This window comes from Ananas comosus, linkage group 25 (assembly GCF_001540865.1).
Source record: "Ananas comosus cultivar F153 linkage group 25, ASM154086v1, whole genome shotgun sequence".
NCBI classification, from domain to species: Eukaryota; Viridiplantae; Streptophyta; class Magnoliopsida; order Poales; family Bromeliaceae; genus Ananas; species Ananas comosus.
The window spans coordinates 2,795,286-2,814,351 of record NC_033645.1 but is presented as its reverse complement, the minus strand read 5'-3'; the positions used below and the strand labels follow the sequence as shown (position 1 = coordinate 2,814,351).

General features: G+C 37.6%; 4 protein-coding genes across 4 annotated transcripts; 3 read left to right on the top strand and 1 right to left on the bottom strand.

Annotated features, from left to right (window-relative positions):
• LOC109728916 (2'-deoxymugineic-acid 2'-dioxygenase-like) lies at positions 385-2,803 on the top strand. Its single transcript, XM_020259461.1, has 4 exons — positions 385-704; positions 780-1,027; positions 1,629-1,953; positions 2,398-2,803. The coding sequence occupies exons 1-4, from the start codon at positions 498-500 to the stop codon at positions 2,644-2,646; spliced, it is 1,029 nt and encodes a 342-aa protein (XP_020115050.1). The 5' UTR covers positions 385-497; the 3' UTR covers positions 2,647-2,803.
• On the top strand, positions 3,207-5,807 carry LOC109728927 (2'-deoxymugineic-acid 2'-dioxygenase-like). The gene is made up of 4 exons (XM_020259478.1): positions 3,207-3,590; positions 4,162-4,409; positions 4,926-5,247; positions 5,453-5,807. The coding sequence occupies exons 1-4, from the start codon at positions 3,384-3,386 to the stop codon at positions 5,699-5,701; spliced, it is 1,026 nt and encodes a 341-aa protein (XP_020115067.1). The 5' UTR covers positions 3,207-3,383; the 3' UTR covers positions 5,702-5,807.
• Positions 12,456-13,905, top strand: LOC109728949 (RING-H2 finger protein ATL1-like). The gene has a single exon (XM_020259509.1). It carries the CDS (start codon positions 12,782-12,784, stop codon positions 13,760-13,762), a length of 981 nt encoding a protein of 326 aa, XP_020115098.1. The 5' UTR covers positions 12,456-12,781; the 3' UTR covers positions 13,763-13,905.
• Positions 14,885-18,823, bottom strand: LOC109703610 (coumaroyl-CoA:anthocyanidin 3-O-glucoside-6''-O-coumaroyltransferase 1-like). The gene is made up of 2 exons (XM_020224294.1): positions 16,871-18,823; positions 14,885-15,258 (listed from the first exon to the last, which is right to left on the bottom strand). The coding sequence occupies exon 1, from the start codon at positions 18,236-18,238 to the stop codon at positions 16,880-16,882; it is 1,359 nt and encodes a 452-aa protein (XP_020079883.1). The 5' UTR covers positions 18,239-18,823; the 3' UTR covers positions 14,885-15,258; positions 16,871-16,879.

The following is a 19,066-nucleotide window of genomic DNA, read 5'->3' as shown; positions in this document are numbered from 1 at the left end:
GCTAGTATCCAGCTACAAATCTTTCCCAAACATTTAGTCCCAAAAACATAGGCATGTAAACTTGATTAGAGGCATGATCAAAAATAAAAAGAAAAGTACATGTAATATTAAAAATTTATAAAATAAAATAAATTATCTTATATATCACACACGCTATTCTAAGTTCTAACAACCATTATTTCTCTGTCTCAGTCTCCGCCCGTGGAAGGAGACAAAATCCACTAACCCATCACATCTGTCGAGTAATTAACAACAATTTCCCCCTTTGTCCATTGTCCTTTTCTTTACGTGAGTGTTATATAGATAGTATTACAAGTTATTTGGATATAATTAAACATTTAAAATTTTGAAATTAAATAATATTATTTTGGAAGTTGTATTATTAATTATCGCGCTTTTGATTTAATAAAGTGGTAATTAATGAAGTGAAGGGGCTCTCGCAGGTACAACTCGTCTTCTGAGACCCGCCGCTTACTACTTCGCCACTTCCGCAGAAAATGGAGCTCCTCTCCAGCGGCGTCGCGCTCCAAACGGTGCCGGAGAAGTACATCTTCCCCGCGCACAAGCGCCCCGCAAAAGAGCTCGTCGACTCCTCCGTCGCACTCCCCGTAATCGACCTCCGCGGAGGTCGACTTCAGGGCGACGGCCGAGACGAGATCGTGAGGGAGATCGTCGACGCGGGCAAGCAATTCGGCTTCTTCCAGGTGGGGTTTCTTTTGGAGTTTCCTGTTCCTTCTCAGGAGCGATCTCAAACGCTTTGGCGTGTTGCTTTGCTTCAGGTGGTGAACCATGGCGTGCCGGAGCAATTGATCGAACACATGGTGGGCGTCTCGGAGGAGCTCTTCAACATGCCCGTGGAGGAGAAAGCCAAGTATTACTCCGACGATCCGAGCATAATTTGCAGGCTTGGGTCGAGCACCCCCTATGATCAGAACGGGATTCGCTACTGGAGAGATTATCTGAAGCTCGTTTGCTACCCTGTAGAGGAGTTCATGCATCTATGGCCTCAAAAACCCGACAAATTCAGGTCGTAAATATAATCCTCGAAAAATTAAGTTTTTCTTTTTTAAATGTATTTTTAATGCATGTTACCCTGCAAAATTATCTTTTTTATGCATATTGGCCTCTCAAATTTATCAAAACTTTCCTGCATAAACCTCGAACTAACCTGATGCGTCGTTTGATCTGGGTTCAAGGCGAGTTGATATTATATCATCTTTTGAAAAGTTGAGGTGATTGGTTTTGTATTAGAAAAGGTTTTTTTTTTTTTTTTTATGAGAAGCGATGTTATTGTAAGTGTTGATTATATAAATCAGAAATATCGTTATTTAAAAGCTTAAGTTTTCAAAAAAATAATGGTTGTTTCAAATTATTTTAATACGGTATTGCTCTATGACCCACCGAGTGAGAGGGAGTGTTGAGTATATAAATTATAAACATCATCCTCTGAATGGTTAGGCTTTTAGAAAACAACGATTATTTCAAATTTAGTACATAGGAAAAGTTAAAGGTTTTGAGAATAATTATAAGAATTTGCATTTTGCAGGAGCATATAACAAAATATAAGTTTTCAGTAGTGCAGATGTAATTATATATTTCAATCTTTACTAATATGAATATATATTCAGGGAGGTGCTCGCGAAGTACATAGTGGAAGTAAGAGAGTTAGCTGATAAGCTGTTGAGGTTGATTGCAGAAGGATTGGGGCTTGAACAGGACTACTTCAGCGGCGGTTTCAGCGGTGGTCAGACCCAAATGAACGTGAATTACTACCCGCCGTGTCCCGACCCGAGCTTGACGCTGGGTTTGCTACCTCATTGCGATCGACACCTCATTACGCTTCTTGTGCAAGGGACTGCGGCTAGGGGTCTACAAGCCAAATTTGAAGGGAAATGGATTCCTGTTGAGCCAATCCGCAATGCCTTTGTTGTGAATTTTGGCCACCAGTTGGAGGTTAATATCTCAATTCTTTTATACTGAAGTGAAAGATTTCGGCTCGTGATCGACAGTTGAAGTGATTTGAAGTTGAAAACTATATGATACTTTGTTTGAAGTTACTACCACTCTGAAGTTTAGCGCTATCCGTACTTAAAAAGATTAAAACAAATAGAATAACAACATGCTCCTTTTAATCAACCAGTTTGGTCAACAACTGCTGGTCGCATAAGAGCTAAACTACTCAGATGCCTCAAAATTCATTGAAGTACTCAAGAGAAAAGGTAAATTTGGACTTCGACAGATAACTTCAGAGTCTTATGCTAATGTCGACTATACAGATCAACTGGAACTGTGATTGGGTGATTGATTGCTATCGACAAATTGTTTACACAGTCAGTTTTTAATTAAGCCATTCCGCTATTTACACTCTTTTCTTTTCTTGTTTGTTGGATGAAGCAGATAATTACGAACGGAGTGTTGAGGAGTGTGGAGCACCGAGCCGTGACGAACACGTCTGTTGCAAGGTTATCAATTGCTTCACTGATCATGCCTAAGACGGATTGCTTGATTGCTCCAGCAAAATCGCTGATCAACGAGCATAACCCGCCAAAATACAAGTCCTTCACTTTCGAAGAGTTTCTCAGTGCCTACAATGCCGCAGCGGCTAATCGGGAGGGCGTGTTGGAGTACTTCAAGATTGAAGAGTAATAATAGATCATTGAACACAGATGCTTATGTTGTAATCGAAGAATAGCCTTGCTTGTGCCATTATATGCTCTGCAATAGGCTAGTATGACAATAATGCTGTGTTATATCATGTAACTAAGTTATCAATGAGTAAAATTACCTGATCTCTCTCTCCTAATGTTTGGTGTATGTTTATGTATGATTGTTTCTAAATAAGTTCTGAGAGAGCGTTTATTATTAACAGAGCTGGTATTACTATCACCGTCCATTTTTCAACTTTGATTAGTGTATCCTAATATTTGTAGAAATTTTTTAAAATAACTTCACATCTGCATCAAGCAGAGTCCTGCACAGCAAAATTGAGACAAATCTGTAACTTCGTTTCCAGTAAGTTTTCGCGTTTACACGCACAAGACGAATTATATAGAAACAAATTTTGTTTCGACGGTGGTCCAATTTGAGACGACATCGCAGAGATGAGATGGAAGACGAATCACCGGAAGAAATTTTTCTCTGCATAAACGTTGTCATCTTATATAAAATTATTTTTCTTCTTATTTTTTTTTAGCTTGAAAAATAATTTTATTGTTTTCAATTACTCTGCAAATGGCTTTCACGTGGAGCAGGCGGAGAGAGTAATTAAACATCCTTGCTCTTCCCAATTCCGCTTAGGTCAACCGGGCCCCTTCCCTTTTCCCAAACTTTTCATAATACCACACCCTCAGCTAAGCATTTCCACAAGCACCTGAGCTGCGCAAATGGAGATGCTCCTCTCCAATGGCCCCGAACACCGATCGGTGCCCGAGCGTTTCATATTCCCCCCGGAAAAGCGCCCGGGAAAGGAGGCCGCTTCCTCTGTCTCCCTCCCCGTGATCGATCTCCGCGGCGGCGAGCTCCACGGCGACGGCCATGGTGAGATCGTCGAGCAAATCGTCGAGGCTGGTAAAGAATTCGGCTTCTTCCAGGTGGGTTTGGGTTTTCATCTTCTTCGTTCAACTCACCCCTCCCAGATTCATAGTAATTGTAATTGCATTTGTTTTATTTATTAGTTTCACGTAGTTAATAGTGCTGCAGTTGTAAATTTATTTTTGCTTGATTGCATACAAATCTTATTCTTTTATTAATGGGATGGCAAATTTTACCACTATTTAGGATTATTTATTTATTTTTTTGAGTGCGTGTTTTTGAGTCTTTAATAAGAGGTGATCGGAATCGCACTTTTAATGCAAAAATTATTCATTTCAACTGCTGCGTAGTTGAAACTGGTTCCATTTGCTGCAGTTGAATCTTCTTTTGCAGTGTCAATTGTAGCAATTTGATTCTAACTAATCAATCCAAATAATAGATTTCGTCGCGCATTAACAACAATTCACGCAACCAAACAGCCCCTAAGATCTTTCTATCAGTTATTTGTCGGTTAAATTGTATGGAAACCCCCTCAGTTACTCAGTTATAGCCTCTTTCTGAATAGACCCTAATATTTTCTTTTATGATTAAAGTGATGGCATATACCTTTGTTGATTGATACTAGTACAGGTTATCAACCATGGTGTTGCAGACCAAGTGCTCGATGAAATGATGGCTGTCGCGGAGGAGTTCTTTAAGATTCCGATCGAGGATAAAGCTGCGTATTATTCGGAGGATACGAGTAAAAATAACAGGCTTTTCGCAAGCACCATGTATGGAAAAGATGGAACTTATTACTGGAGGGATTGCTTGAAACTTGCTTGTTACCCTGTGGAGGAGACCATACATGAATGGCCTGAAAAGCCGAGTAATCTCAAGTAACTGACCAGCTCATCTTGTTCAGACTTTCATTCTCCAAGTTTCGCAACTTACAATAATAGAATTTGTTTATCTTTTTTCCAGTACCAATTACAGAGATTATCTGAACTATAGGCGGTCACAAACGGCTATATGAATATGAACTTACATAACCTTTTTGAAAATTTAAGTTCAATACTTTAGCCCTAGGAAAGTTCTCGCCTGCACCCGACAACATCCTTGTACTTCACGGCCATTTCTTCCTGTCACATTTCATATTTTCAATCAAATTATCTGAAGTTTGGATAGATTGTGATGTTGGTCTTGCATCTAGCAGAGGAGAAAGTCAGAAAGAATGAAGCCGGTGGGGCATTTTGGAAAATTTAGAAAATTTAGAAAATTGTTGTCTAATCCTTTTTTTTATGGCAAGATCCCTCTTCTAAACTCTAAATCTTTATAATAGCAAGTACTATACTGAAAATCTTTCATTTATAGTTGGTTGAGATGTTGTGTAAATAGTGTTTGTATATGCACAGGGAAGTTCTTGCAAAATTCATAGTAGAGGCTAGAGGGGTTGCTATGAAGCTCTTGAAGCTTATTTGTGAAGGACTAGGCCTCAAGGAGGACTATTTTGATGGAGATCTCACTGGGGGTCAAGTCCTTATAAATGTGAACTATTATGCGCCGTGCCCGGATCCAAGTTTAACACTTGGTTTGCCGCCGCATTGTGATCGAAATGTCATCACCCTGCTTCTTCCTGGGACCGTTTCTGGTCTTCAGATCATGCACAAAGGGAGTTGGATTGGAGTCGAGTCGATTCGGAGTGCTTTGGTTGTTAATTTCGGACACCAATTAGAGGTTAATCTCCTAAACTTTATCTTGTAATTCGTCCATTTCGACTATAGAATTGATAATTTCCGAGTAAAATGGTAGAATCTTTTTCTTTAAGTCGATAAATCTTTGTATTCTTTGTATTCATCCGTCCTCCATTGACATCTCCAGTTTGTTGTTTTAGTACTTAAAATTTCTGAAATTCTTCTTTTGTTATGCCTTATTTGCGCAGATAATTACAAATGGATTGCTGAAGAGTGTCGAGCATCGAGCCGTGACAAACTCGGTTGCGTCGCGGACTTCGATCGCCACGTTCGTCATGCCAGCCATGGATAGCCGGATCGAGCCAGCTCAATCACTGATCGACGAGCGAAACCCTCTGCTCTACAAATCCTTCCTCTTCAAAGATTTCCTCAAAATCTACAATGATGCTTCAGCTAGGAGGGAGAGTGTGCTAGAAGCATTCATGATCAAAAATTGAAGGTCTTAATAAAGTGTAATGCATTATCTACAATGAATGGCATGCTGTGGATGATTTTTTTTTTATTATTATTTTGAGATAGATAGCACGCTACCTGTTTCGTTTATTTTTGTTAGAAATAAACTTAGCTGGAAATATGAAGCAATTAGGATTCGAACTTGGGATCTCGGGTACCAACCACCAAACCCTTCGTCACTTGTTCTAGGGACGGTCGGTATGCTGTGGATGAATTAATAGTTAAAAAGTAGCTTTCAGAGTGGTGGTATAAATAAACTTAGTTAGAAATGTAAAGCAATAAGGATTCGAATTTGCAATATCAAAATTTCAACCGTCAAGCCCTTAACTAACTATCGTTTATTATTTTTGGAATAGAAAATTTATTCTAAAATTGCTTGGAGCTTTACGCGTGGCTATGAAAAATCGCTGTGAAGCTCATAACTATACATAAGGGCCCATGCGGTTCTGGAACGGGCTCGGTTTCGATGCATTATCAGTAATAAAACTTAATTTGGCCCAAATCGACAAATAAAAGCCCATTTCCGACTAGCCCGTCGTCAGGCTCAACGTCCATTTGGTGTCGAGGATTGCCTAATGCTATTGTTGTTAAAAAAAAAAAGTTGCATCAGAGATCTAAGTTACTGTTTTATATTTCTAGTTGAGTTTATTTTTAAAAAATAAATAAAATATGTAGTTTCAATTTTTTTAAAAAAAATTTTTTATAAAAATGTACTTCTCACACTGTAAAAATAATATCTCAATCAAATCAGTACGATTTACTCGACGTATTGTATTATCACTTACTAAAACAAAATGGCGGAGACATCACGAGGATAAAGGTATTCACCAGAAAGGGGGGAAATAGCGTGACAAGGGGGGGTGTTTGTTACGGTGTGTCGGAATAAACTAAAGCTAATAAAGCGGGACGGAAACAGCTGGACCGCGCCCCTCGTTTCCATTGCTTCGGCCAACAATTGCTGACAATAATTTTCTCCTTTTTAGGCGACACTTTTCAGCCAATCAAAGAAATTGATCTTCAAATTTTCTTCTTTCCTTTCCTCCACATTTTTAAGCAAGACTCCCGCAATCAACGCGTTTCTGAACCTCCATTTTATTCCCAAACATTTTAAAAAATAGATGAGGTTAGCTAATTCCACCTCAAATGAATTATCCCGGGTTAGCTAATCCCATCTAACCTCACCTAATTCTATCAAACTCCAATCAAATACTATTTTCTATTCATAATAACCCACTATCCTTCTTATCCCACCTACTCCAACCAAACACTATTTTTCACTATCCTGAACTAACTCCAACCCCCAACCAAACACAAAAATACTCTAACCCCACCTTAACCCTAAACTTAATCCTATCTATGGAATAACTAGTTTTTTCTTAATTCCGAACCAAACGGTAGCCTCCATTTTTCTGCAAATTTTCTATTTTGTGATAACTTTAGAAATTTTTTTTTAAAAAAAAATTGTTTAGATCTTGATTACTGATTTCGGAAATAGAAGAGCTGTTTTGGTGTTTAATTCTGCTAGGAAAAAAAAAAAATCGTTAAGGAGACTCGTTGCTACATGTCATTTTTATCCCCTATTAAAAAATTATAATTTTTTCTAAGATTTTATTTATTTTTTATTTTAGTATCAAAAGATACTGAACGAATTATAGAATACGTACAAAATTAACACGCGGCAGCGGATTGAAGGTTCCTCAACGAGGCGTCGTTAGAGAGCGTTGCGCTGAAATTTTATATATTCCACTAAATCTAAACGGTGTCCATTTAACCATTCAAAAATTTCTGATCATATATGGTGTTTGCACAAGCTAATCATTGAATTTAATTGAACTTAGAACAATTATCTCGCTCCTTCTATTATGCACGCAGTGGTAATTTTTGCACAGAGCACGAAGGTCAGTACAAAAAAGCAATTTTTGCACGGTTCAGTTTTTTTTTAATTGTATTGATTTGTATAGAGTTATATAAGATCTATATTATGGATAATATTGTGATATCTAGACGAAAAATTGTCCAACGAACAATTTTGTTTGTTCATCTATTTTTGGACAAAATATTAGTATTTGATTAATTATTCGTGTTCCTACTAATAGAATTTATTTTCTTCTTCAAATACTAAACGCAAAAACAGGTAAAGATTCCTCCAACTTACATATATGGGAATGGGTCCAATGGGAGGCCATTCTACAATCACATCATCTCCAGGGATCAACTTTTAATCCCATTCCCCCCGGATTTTGGGCTGGCAAAAATCCTGCACCACTGTACGATGTCGATGTGAAATTGGACTGCCAGAAATGTCCAACAATTTGACAACACAAAACAGTGTGCTGAACCAGACCAGACCTGGGGATGGTTGAACACGAATAAGACTTAGCTTGGTATCAAGACCTATCCGGCGTTATTGGATAAGATAAAATTAAAATAAAAATATATAGAGATATATTTTTATGTTTTTCGATAGAATCGTAGAAAATATATCATAATCGATCCATCGCGATATGCAGACCATAATATTACGTACGGAAATGTATAAAGAATTTTTCTATCGTAGTTTTGCACTGCACGTAATATAATCTTCCCGTATTTCTAAATAACGCCGAACAGTCTTTTCAAAACACAAGTATGGAATAAGACCAGGCTGAGAGTTTGGTCTTTCAAACTAATTTGTGTGTTAAGATGATATTGAAAGAATTGTTCTTATACGTTCGTGAGAAATAATATTTTTTTTATGAAACGTTATTATTCCAATATAAAATGATTTTCTTAATATTAAATACTTGAGAGAGAGAGAGAGAGAGAGAGAGAGAGAGAGAGAGGTGTCATAATCGCTTGGCATAATTTCAAGGGATTATATTGTCTAATTAGATACGAATTGAAATTCACAAGTGTTAAAAATAAGGATGCGAAAGGGGTGGATCCCCGTGCGGAAGGGCTCTCGACTTTTTGCCCCGTTTTTTCAGAAGGATCGAATAGATTGGAGATTGATTATATTTATTTTTTTTTTATTTTTTACTCTTAATTATTATTTTATTTAGGATGGATCGAGATGAGAGCAAATTTTCAACGAATATTTTACAAATTATAATGGATCAAAAGAAAAAATATTTCTCGTCTCTTGTTTCATTTCTTAGCAGGTAGAGACAGATTCAGAATATCTTTTTTATTAGTCATAATTCTCATTTACGATTTCATTCGGTAAGAATCAAGAAAAGATCTTCAACTTTTATTGCATCCTTCGTTAGAAAGCTCTTTAATTCAACACTAATGAAATGATAATCATGATTGTGGTTGAAGAAACATACGATGGTTTTCATTAAAAGAAAATTAATTATTTTTAATTTTTTAATCTATTAATATATTAATATGGTCAATTTTTTTTTGAAAAAACTTCAAAAATTCCTCCCGTGGTTTCACGCTTTTTCATTTTAGTACCATGTGATTTAAAGTATATCAAGTTAGTATCCTGTAGTTTCTCACTTTATCACTTTAGTACTATGTGGTTTAAAGTGTATCAAATTAGTACCCTGTGGTTTTGCACTTTATCACTTTAGTACTTGTGGTTTCACACTTTATCACTTTAGTATCTTGTGATTTAAAAAACCACAGAGTACTAACTTGATACAAAATTAAAACCACAGAGTACTAAAGTCATAAAGTACAAAACCACAGGATACTAACTTGATATACTTTAAACCACAGAGTACTAAAGTGATAAAGTGAAAAAACCACATAGTACTAATTTAATGCATTTTAAACCACAAGATGTTAAAGTGAAAAAAATTAAAACTACAAGATGTTTTTTGAAGTTTTTCCTTTTTTTTTAAAAAAAAAAATCCATACAAAAGAACAAGTCACGCGTCAACGCGTGGTTGATAACACACGGCCACACGGGCATGTGTCAGGTGGAAAAATTATTTTAATTTAATTATTCTCTAGAAAGTTGAATAAAATAATATTTTATAAATTTACACGCTTTTGACTTCAGAGTCAGAGCTCCAATCTTTCCTCACGTTCGCCCTTTTACTCCGTGGAATTTGGGGTACGCGTGGCGGGTTTAGGGTTCGCCTTTTATTAGTTATATAGATATATAGACTTTTCCACACACAAACACATACATACTGTACATATATTAAACTTATAATAATGTTGGAACATAAAAACGAACAATTAAAACTAAACGATATTCTAAAAATAGGTGGTCGAATCTTTTAAGTTATTGATCTTTATCTAAATAGTAAATAAATTTTTTTATTAAAAATTTAATTTTTTTTAATTTTTTTTACACTGTTAAACTAACAAGTATCTTACACCGGCCGTTAAAAATTATCAATTTTGTAACATTTTAATCATAAGGTAAAAAATGTCGAAAAATTATAAAATTTAATTTTTAGAAGTTTTAAACACTGCATATAATATTCAATAATATAAATTGTCAATTCAGAAGTTCTATCATCGAAAAATAAATTATGAGTACGAGAGCGATTGCACTCATAAGAGTATAGTAGTCGAACTCTCTCTATATATATATATATATATAATGCTATTAGGAACACAGAGGTCTTTGTGCTTTTTAATCATTTTCGATAATAAGACTTATGAATTCCGTCAGACTTGATCTAATATATTTGAAGTATTCAGAAAATATTTTTTGTAATTTTTCGATATCATTAATCTACCGATTGAAAGAATTCAAAATCAACAAGATATATATCGTTTGCAAGTTTAACGGTGTAAAAGTATTCATCAGATAAAATTTTGATAGAAATTTTTTATACTATTTACTGTAAAATTAATATCTCTGATAAAAAATTATAATGTTATATCACCATTTTTTATAAGATTTTTATTTTCATCTGTTGATTTTGAACTATTTTGATCGGTTGTTAAATGATATCGCAAATTATAAAATTTATTTTGTAGATACTTCAATACAATAGATCAAGTTTAACGAAATCGATTGTCGATTCGAAAACTCCATCATCAAACAGAACCGATCAAGTCTAACAGAACCGATTTGCTACTGATAGCACACAAAATCTATTATGATCAGATCCGTCGGACTTGATCGGCTTCAGATTAAATTTTCTACCCTTTTTCTTAATTTCATACAATAACAGAAGATATCGTTTATTTTACTATCAAAATCTTGATTATTTGCATGGTGACCCCATATACTACTTCTTCCAAAGAAGATAACGTATCTTGTAGTACACAAAGCAGAAAAAAAAAAAAAAAATCATAACCTCAAGGTTATATATTGTGAAATTAAAGAGCTAACAAAAGAGTTCTCAACGAAGCTAATATTGTTCATTAATAAGTATCTTTACTCAAATAATACTAAATCAATCTTTAATCTGAAGCACTACGTACTAGCTCTTACCTAGAGTAGTATTACTCTTTCTTTTATTTACAATATATATTTATATATATATATATATTATTAACTTAATTTGAAGCCAATGAACTGAGGCGTGCAATGTTCATTGATTGGACTTGATAGGTTTCTTTGTGCTACAGCCAAATTTGGTGACTATTAATGTTTTTTAAAAAATAACATCAAATCACAAAACCACCTAAAGCATGGACTTTTTCTAGAGAAGATGACATATCTATCAATCCTTGCTACAATGTTTTGAATCTTCAACCATTTTAGGCAAAACAAAAAAAAGAAAAAAAAAAGAAAAAGGGCAAGACCAAGTAAGGTAACAAAATTTAGACCAGAGAATTATTGTTGCTATGCCTATAATGTAACCTGAATAGCTTAGCTATAGGAGAAGCAAAATCTCACTAGATATATAATAAATTAAAATCCCAACCCAAGGTTCACTCATAAGTGTCTTCTCATTATGGTATGGTCGTGGTACTTCATTTGAGTATCTTATAAAATTATCTAAAATATGATTTACATTAATGGGTCACTAAGAAAATCATTTTGTGATCTTTTGTAAGATCCATTTCAACATTACTACTTCTCTAGTCAAAATGGCAAAGATATCACACAGTGGTACTATTCAATGGCCAATCACAAGATGTGTAATGGGGATGAATTTGGGTCACCTCACCATCTCATCAAGAAATAGGTGACAGAAAAAGAATCTTGCTGACCAAGGATTGTTGGCATTTTGAATTTTTTTTTTTTCTTTTTTCTTTTTTTTAAAAGGGTGTGTGTGGAGCAAAAGAGCTTTCTCACCCTCCTCTCCTAACACTTCATACAAAGAAGTCCAACCAACCAACCAAACTTTCTCCCTCTCTTCTTTCCCACTTGATTTATTGTTCCTTTTCCATGCCATCATAAATGCCTTTTGCCATTAGACTATTTTACAAAATTTTTTTTTTAAATTTTATAATTTATAAAATAATTCTGTCTAATTTATATTTGACAAATTGATTATTTTTTTACCATGTAGGATTTTTTTTCGAAATGCTGTGAATCGTTCACTGAATTCTATCATCGTTTAAAGACGGTGAATTGTTCACCGCATTTATTAAGATTGTACTGTCTTTATAGAAAATTAGAAAGACGATAAATCGTTCATCGTTTTTAAGAAAATTTTTTTATATTCTCTTATATGGCAAAAAGAAAAAAAAATTGCTAATTTTTTTATAAAATTATTTATTTAATTAAAAAATTTTATAGAGTTATTTTGAAAAAGAAGTCTTTTCCCATCGCTTATTATAGAGTCCACTTTTGCTCAAATTTCCAGTCTCACCCATTCCCTTGCTCTCCTATATTTTTTTCTCCTCGTTCACACAACTTCCCCCTCCCCCTCATGCAACTTGGCTTACTTTTAACCCCACCAATCCCCCACCACCCCCTCTCCATCCACTTCCTCCTCCTTAAAAAAAATCCTCTTTTTTATCCTCCCTCTCTCTCTTTCTCTCTCTCTCTAAAGTTCTAAACCAATCAAAGAACACTAATAACAAAAATTAAATCATCTTGGTCTCACCTAATTCTATTCCCCTCTCCAAAGGGGCCAGAGCCCAGCCCCTCACCTACATAATAAATTCAATCCTCTCAAAACAAGCATCTTTTTGATAAGCATCTTTGCTCTGTTTTTATGGATCCAAAGAGAATTCACCATCATCTACCAAAACCATCCCAACTCCCACTCCCACCACCACCACCACCACCACCACCACCATCATCACCACAGCATTCCTCTTCCTCAACCAGCTTCCCCATTCTCGCCCTCTCAATCCTCGGAATCCTCACCACCTCCATCCTCCTCCTCAGCTACTACATCTTCGTCATCAAATGCTGCCTCAACTGGCGCCACTCCGACGTAATCACCCGCCTCTCCCGCTCCCGAATCCGATCACTCCCCACTTTCCGGTACCGGAAAGCAGGGGATTCCACCTCCACCGCCAACACCAACACCAACACCAACGACTGTGCTGTGTGTTTGAACGAGTTCCAAGAGGAGGAGAGGATCAGATTACTGCCCAATTGCCTCCACCTCTTCCACATCGATTGCATCGACACCTGGCTCCAGTCCAACGCCAATTGCCCGCTCTGCAGATCGCCCATCACCGCAATATTACATCCGATGTTAGCAGCAGCAGCAGCAGCAGCAGCAACCCAGCTCACGGAGCCCGGCAATGGCCGCGACCCTGGTCAACGCGATGATGCGGCGGCGATAGAGGTGGCGATTAGCGGCGAGAGCCGTGAGCGAAGCCACCCGGGAGCGGCGGTGGCTTCGCCGAGGAAGGGAGAGGAGTTGGGTGGGTTGAAGAGAGGGAAGAGGCCGCATAATGGTGGCAGCATGGGGGACGAGTGCATCGAAGTGAGGAGCAAAGATGAGACCTTTTGTATCCAGCCGATGAGGAGATCTTTCTCTATGGACTCCTCCAGCGACAAGCAACTTTACTTGGCTCTTCAGCGAATTTTGCAGAAAAACCCACACTTTCCAGATATTTGCGGCGGCGGCGGCGGCGGCGAAAGCAGCAGCAGCAGCAGTAGTGGCTCCGGGAGAGCGCGGCGGCCCTTCTTCTCGTTCGGCAGTCACCGGAGCTCCAGAAGTGCTGTTCTACCAATTTAAGATGATGATTTTACTGGTTAATTATGTGGAAATAGGAGTTGAGTGTAAATGGGAATTTTTTATATTATTTTTTAATGTAAAATATTAGATTGTTATGTTACTTTCTAAGAAGATCATTGTTATGATCAGATGCAGGTTTAGTATGTTNTGGGTTCTTGGTTAATTAAAGTTTATTTCTTTCTCTTTTTGTTTAATAGGAGCATATAACAATCCAACGTACTAGTAACAATTTATGCCACAGACTTAAAATATTTAAGTTTAATTATTATTATTATTAGAGTGAAATTTTTTTATATATTTAATAATAATTTTATTTCTATCGGATATGCGGCTTTTAATTTTTAAATAAAAGCCAGGACAAACACCTATGAGATTGTAGTGGATGATAAAAATTAAAAGCCTGACATGATCACGAGTGAAAAATTGCAAGAAATTTGCAACTTAGAAATTGCAATAAATGAGTTAAAATTGCTCGAAAATTAGGGCAAAAAATAGGTGCCAATCTCAAATCATGTTGAGAACAACTGGAAACTTCATCATGGATCCTCCCCCTTATTGCGCTCGCTATCGCGAAAAGGATGTGTGAAAAGGAAAGTTGAATGGACTTATGAGCCCCCACTATAAATGCAAGGTGAGCACAAAGTCAAAACTAAGCCAGTAGTTTTCAAAAGTAGAATGCAATAGATACTTCTAACAAAGCCACTATTCAAAATCAACCGTCCTAGCGAAAGTGATAAAAAATTTAATAATTGATATTTAAAATACTAAATTTAAATTTTAGTTAATTTATATTTTTAACTAAATTTATTTTTAAATAAAACAAACAAAACGGATAATTATTTTTTCTTTTTTTTAAATGCTACTTAGGCAATGGTGCGACAAATGGTATAATGCTTGCTGTTACTTTTGCTCTAAACTGAAGGAATGTCTTTCCCTACATGTTAGGTTATCGATAGGACCACTTACTCTCTTTCCCAGAACACAGGACCACTTATTCAACAGGCACGATATGTAGATTCAGAAGAAACTGTTCTTCGTAACAATTCTTAATGCATACAAAGAAACAGTGATCAAGTTAAACTGTGGTTTGTAGTGACTCATAGCCCAATTCAACAAAACAGATGATGAAGATAGATGAATATTTACAAAGCTTCCTTCTTTGCGGCACAACAGTTCTAAACTTTAACTGTTCTACAGATGTTATGGAACTACAAAGAACCATATTGCGTAATTATAACAGGGAAGCAGGATTACACTTGAAAAAAACACATTAAACAGTAATAGAAAATACTGATTTATCATGCCCCTCAAGGCAGTCTGTCGTAACAACTCTGTGCAACAAAATACAAAGTTCAACGATTCTAAAAGCAAGAATGAAGTAGCTCTCTTCCTCGCTTCTGTAATCTGCTTGAATCATAACCCCCCGAAGCTAGATATCATGTTGGCTATTTTTGAACAAAACAACATCTAGAGCCAGAGTTTCATATGAAGAAACCCTGCATAATAAATGAAGTCAGAAGTAGTTTAGAATACAGAAATTGCGGTAAAATCTGACAGAAAATCTTGAATGTAAGTTGCTGTACAAATGAAAGAATCGGGGGCTTTGAGATAACTTGGATTTTATTCAATCTACTGTATAGCAGAATAGCAAAACAGTATAATGTATCACATAGATTATTGGCACATTATTCATAAAAAAGTTTTTATTGAATTTAATTTGCTTTTCAAACACAAGGTCTGAAACCAATTAGGTAGTGAGATATTTTCATTAACAAGCACAAATTGTTTAGTCACGCATAACTGCATGGACAGGCTACAAAGATGAATAATGCAGGAAACCAGAGAGAAATGTGACCTGACAGAAATGAAAGACAACAAATGAAAACTAACAAAAATAAGAGATTAAATCCGTCTACATGGTAGTAAAACCCTTACAAGTAAAAGTTTTTCTAAAGAATTTAAAAGGTTTCACAACAGGGTGCTCTGATGATTTTGTGCAAGGAACGAAATTGTTTCCTTTTTGCTCAAAAATATAAAAAAGAGCAAGACGGTAATCATAAATTGAAACTCAATACAGCAGATTCCACGTTTTGAACAAATATTTGCATCCTTATCATCAGGAGTAGTTGAAATCGTGTGCTGTTTTTTTACTGCCCTCATGAAAATCATCATTCAGGCTCTACTAAATTGGCTGCTGGAAACTAGGTCTGTGCTGACAACCTTCAGCTTGTAGTTCCAAAAAGGCAAAATACTAAAGCATATCACATGTTCAATTCATTATATATGGAAGATTTAAGAATGACACATACATAAATAAATAGCGCCAACATGTTGATGGATTAACCATGATAAACACCACAAGACAATGTATTTGGCAAAAAAAAAAAAAAGGAAAAAAAAAGGAAGACAAATTTCATAATTAAATACAAACGGGCTTTCTAAGGAGCAAGACTATCATATGCCCGGAAACCGCCTCTTTAACCCGTCCTTGGGCCATGCTCATGAAGAAACAATGATCAGTTTCTTTTGTTTCGCATCTTTTAAAGCACTCACAGGTTGCAGTTATCAACCAATACTTTCGCCCAAAGGTCAGCCTATAAGTGGTCTCAGCACTTCAACTGGATGCATGTTTCAACAGAATAGCTGCAAACTTCATTTCTTAACTTTGGATCCTTGACCGAATAACATGTGCATGGCCATTAGCAATTTACTTATGCAGGGGGGAAATGCTACTATCTGGTAATGTACTATTGGGATAGCATCTTACAATGAGTATGTGGAGACCATCCTAGATTAGTATAAGTCAAAAAAAATATTACGATATGCAGTATACCCTTCCGGTTGCCTAAGACAATACTAATCCACAAAGTTAATTTTAATACAATGGCATCCGTTAGAATACAATGTCATCCATTATGATTTTATGTAGTTGCTCCAACAAGTATAACTCTAACTGAAACCCGAGACAAGCTTAAAATAATTGGATTTAGCACTTTAACATCAATGTAAGAAAGAATTCTTCAATCAAACTCAACAATCGATAAGATATGCCCAACAAGATCGAAGAAACAGAAAAAATTATGCCATAGCTTTGGGAGAGAACCATACAATTTCTCTTCAAAAGAGCTTCAGCTCATCGTAGAAGCAAGATTGAAAAGCATCCATCTCATCCTTGGGAAGCACCAGCCCAATCTCAACCCCGCCTTGTTCATCGCTGCTCTCCGCAAGAGACACAGTACCCGGGGTTTTCTCTATCGAAGGCAAATCGACCTTCTTCGGCCTCCCCCACCCGAAATCTGTACCATAAACCTGAAACCTCGGTGACCCAGCAACCGACATGGGTCCCTCCGGCAGTATGGACAAAATCTTCTGCATCCACCCCTCTGCTCCTTCCAAAACCCCATTCTCCAACCCTTTAATTGCCCTCCCAATAGCCATTGCCGCAGCCAAAACCCCATCTTTCTCAACAAGATCGGCCATTTTCGCCTCTACGAAGCAAGGCCTCAAGCAATTCCCAAAGTACTCTTCTGGAATCGGGGGATTTAAGCGGCTCCTGCACTCCACAGAGAACAAGAGATGGGCGCTCTTCTTGTCGGCGAATCCTCTCTGAGACTTGATCAAGCAGATCCAAGCGAATGCGCACGCCGCAACAAAAGTTGAACTGTGGATAGCTAAGCCGTTCTCAGCTGCTTTCGCCGTTACCCGCTGTTTAAGCTGTTCGATCCAGTCTCGACCGAGGGAGAAGGAAGCGATGAGCAGGGGGGGCTTTTCGGGAGGAGGCGGCGGCGGCCCATTGGCCGCCAACTGCCGCATCTCCGCTAGGGTCTTGGAGCACAAGCCGTTAGGATCGGCGATTACGCCGCGATCGTAGAACGGCGGCGCGGTAGCGGGGGGCTCTGCGCCGCCGAGCCGACATGCGGCGGCCCAGGAGCGGACGAAGTGCATGGAGCTCGAATCGTCGCACGCCACGTGGTGGACGGAGAGCCCGACGCAGATGCCGCGGCTCGGGAACACGGTGACCTGGACCGCGGCCAAGGGGATCGAGCCGTCGCCGTCGCCGTCGTCGTCGCCGCTGGATGGGGGGAGCTGGGGGACGAGCGAGTAGAGCTCGGCGAAGTGGCGGGGGGAGTCGCCGGAGAGGAGGTCGAAGTCGGCGGAGGACTCGGCCAGGGTTAGGGTTAGGGAGTGGGAGGAGGGGGAGAAGGAGAGGGCGGGGGGGTCGGAGGAGAGGGGCCGGTCGACGCGGCCCGCGAGGGGGAAGAAGCTCCGGAGGGAGAGGGAGAGGGAGGAGAGGAGAGGGGGGAGGTGGTGGGAGAGGAAGTGTGGGGTGGGGTGGGGGTAGGAGAAGAAGAAGAGGCGCTCGACGGGGCCCGTGAAGAGCCACGAGGCGTCGAAGAAGGTGAGGGGGAGGGTGGTGGCGGGGACTGAGCCCGGGGGAGGGGAAACGGGTATACGATCGAGGACGCGGATCGCCATTGGTGGTGGTGGTGGTGGTGCTGGTGATGGCACTCTGCGAGAGGAGAGAAGAGGACGGTCTCAAGTATCGAAACAGCTTCTAATTCACTCCTTTTTACCTACCAAACACACTCATCACATCGCGGTAGGTTAGTTTGGTACTAAGTCAACGTGAGAGAGGAAACTGTTGCGCGAACCTGGCATCTAATTCACTCTTTTTTATACCCTCTGAAATTATAATAGATGTACAAAATCTTCCGTTTGTGAGATTTTTTAAGTGATTCTTTGGGTGGATCCATGAAACGTAAAAATGACAAAATTTAATCTCTGATGTACGATATCGACCAAAAGTTAGAGATCCAAATATATGGAACTATGCCTTTTCTATTTCTTTAAATTTAATAAAACACAAAAATCAATTCGGTTTACTGCAAAAGTTTTTGTTATGTAAATGGGAAGTGTAGCGCTAAGTTTAGGTATACAGACACAATCTTACGAGCAAGCTACCTAAATTTTCAGGTTAGTTGGCATCTAATATTACATAAAAATTGACATATAACATAGGAGGTTAATTTCATACAGCTCCCTACAAATATAATAAATTACAAATATATTTCTACAAAGTCTTAATATTTTCAAATGTCTTTACCGTTAGAATCCGTTAGAAAACTTTAATTAATCATACGTTAAATACTTAACCCTGATTAATTTACAAGATAATTTAATATTTTTGCCCCTCTTATATTATACTGTTTAACTTTTGAAGGAAAATATTTATGAGAGCAAAATTAACATTTTATTTAAAATATAAATAATTCTATAATAATAACAAACTAAAACAGTAGAACT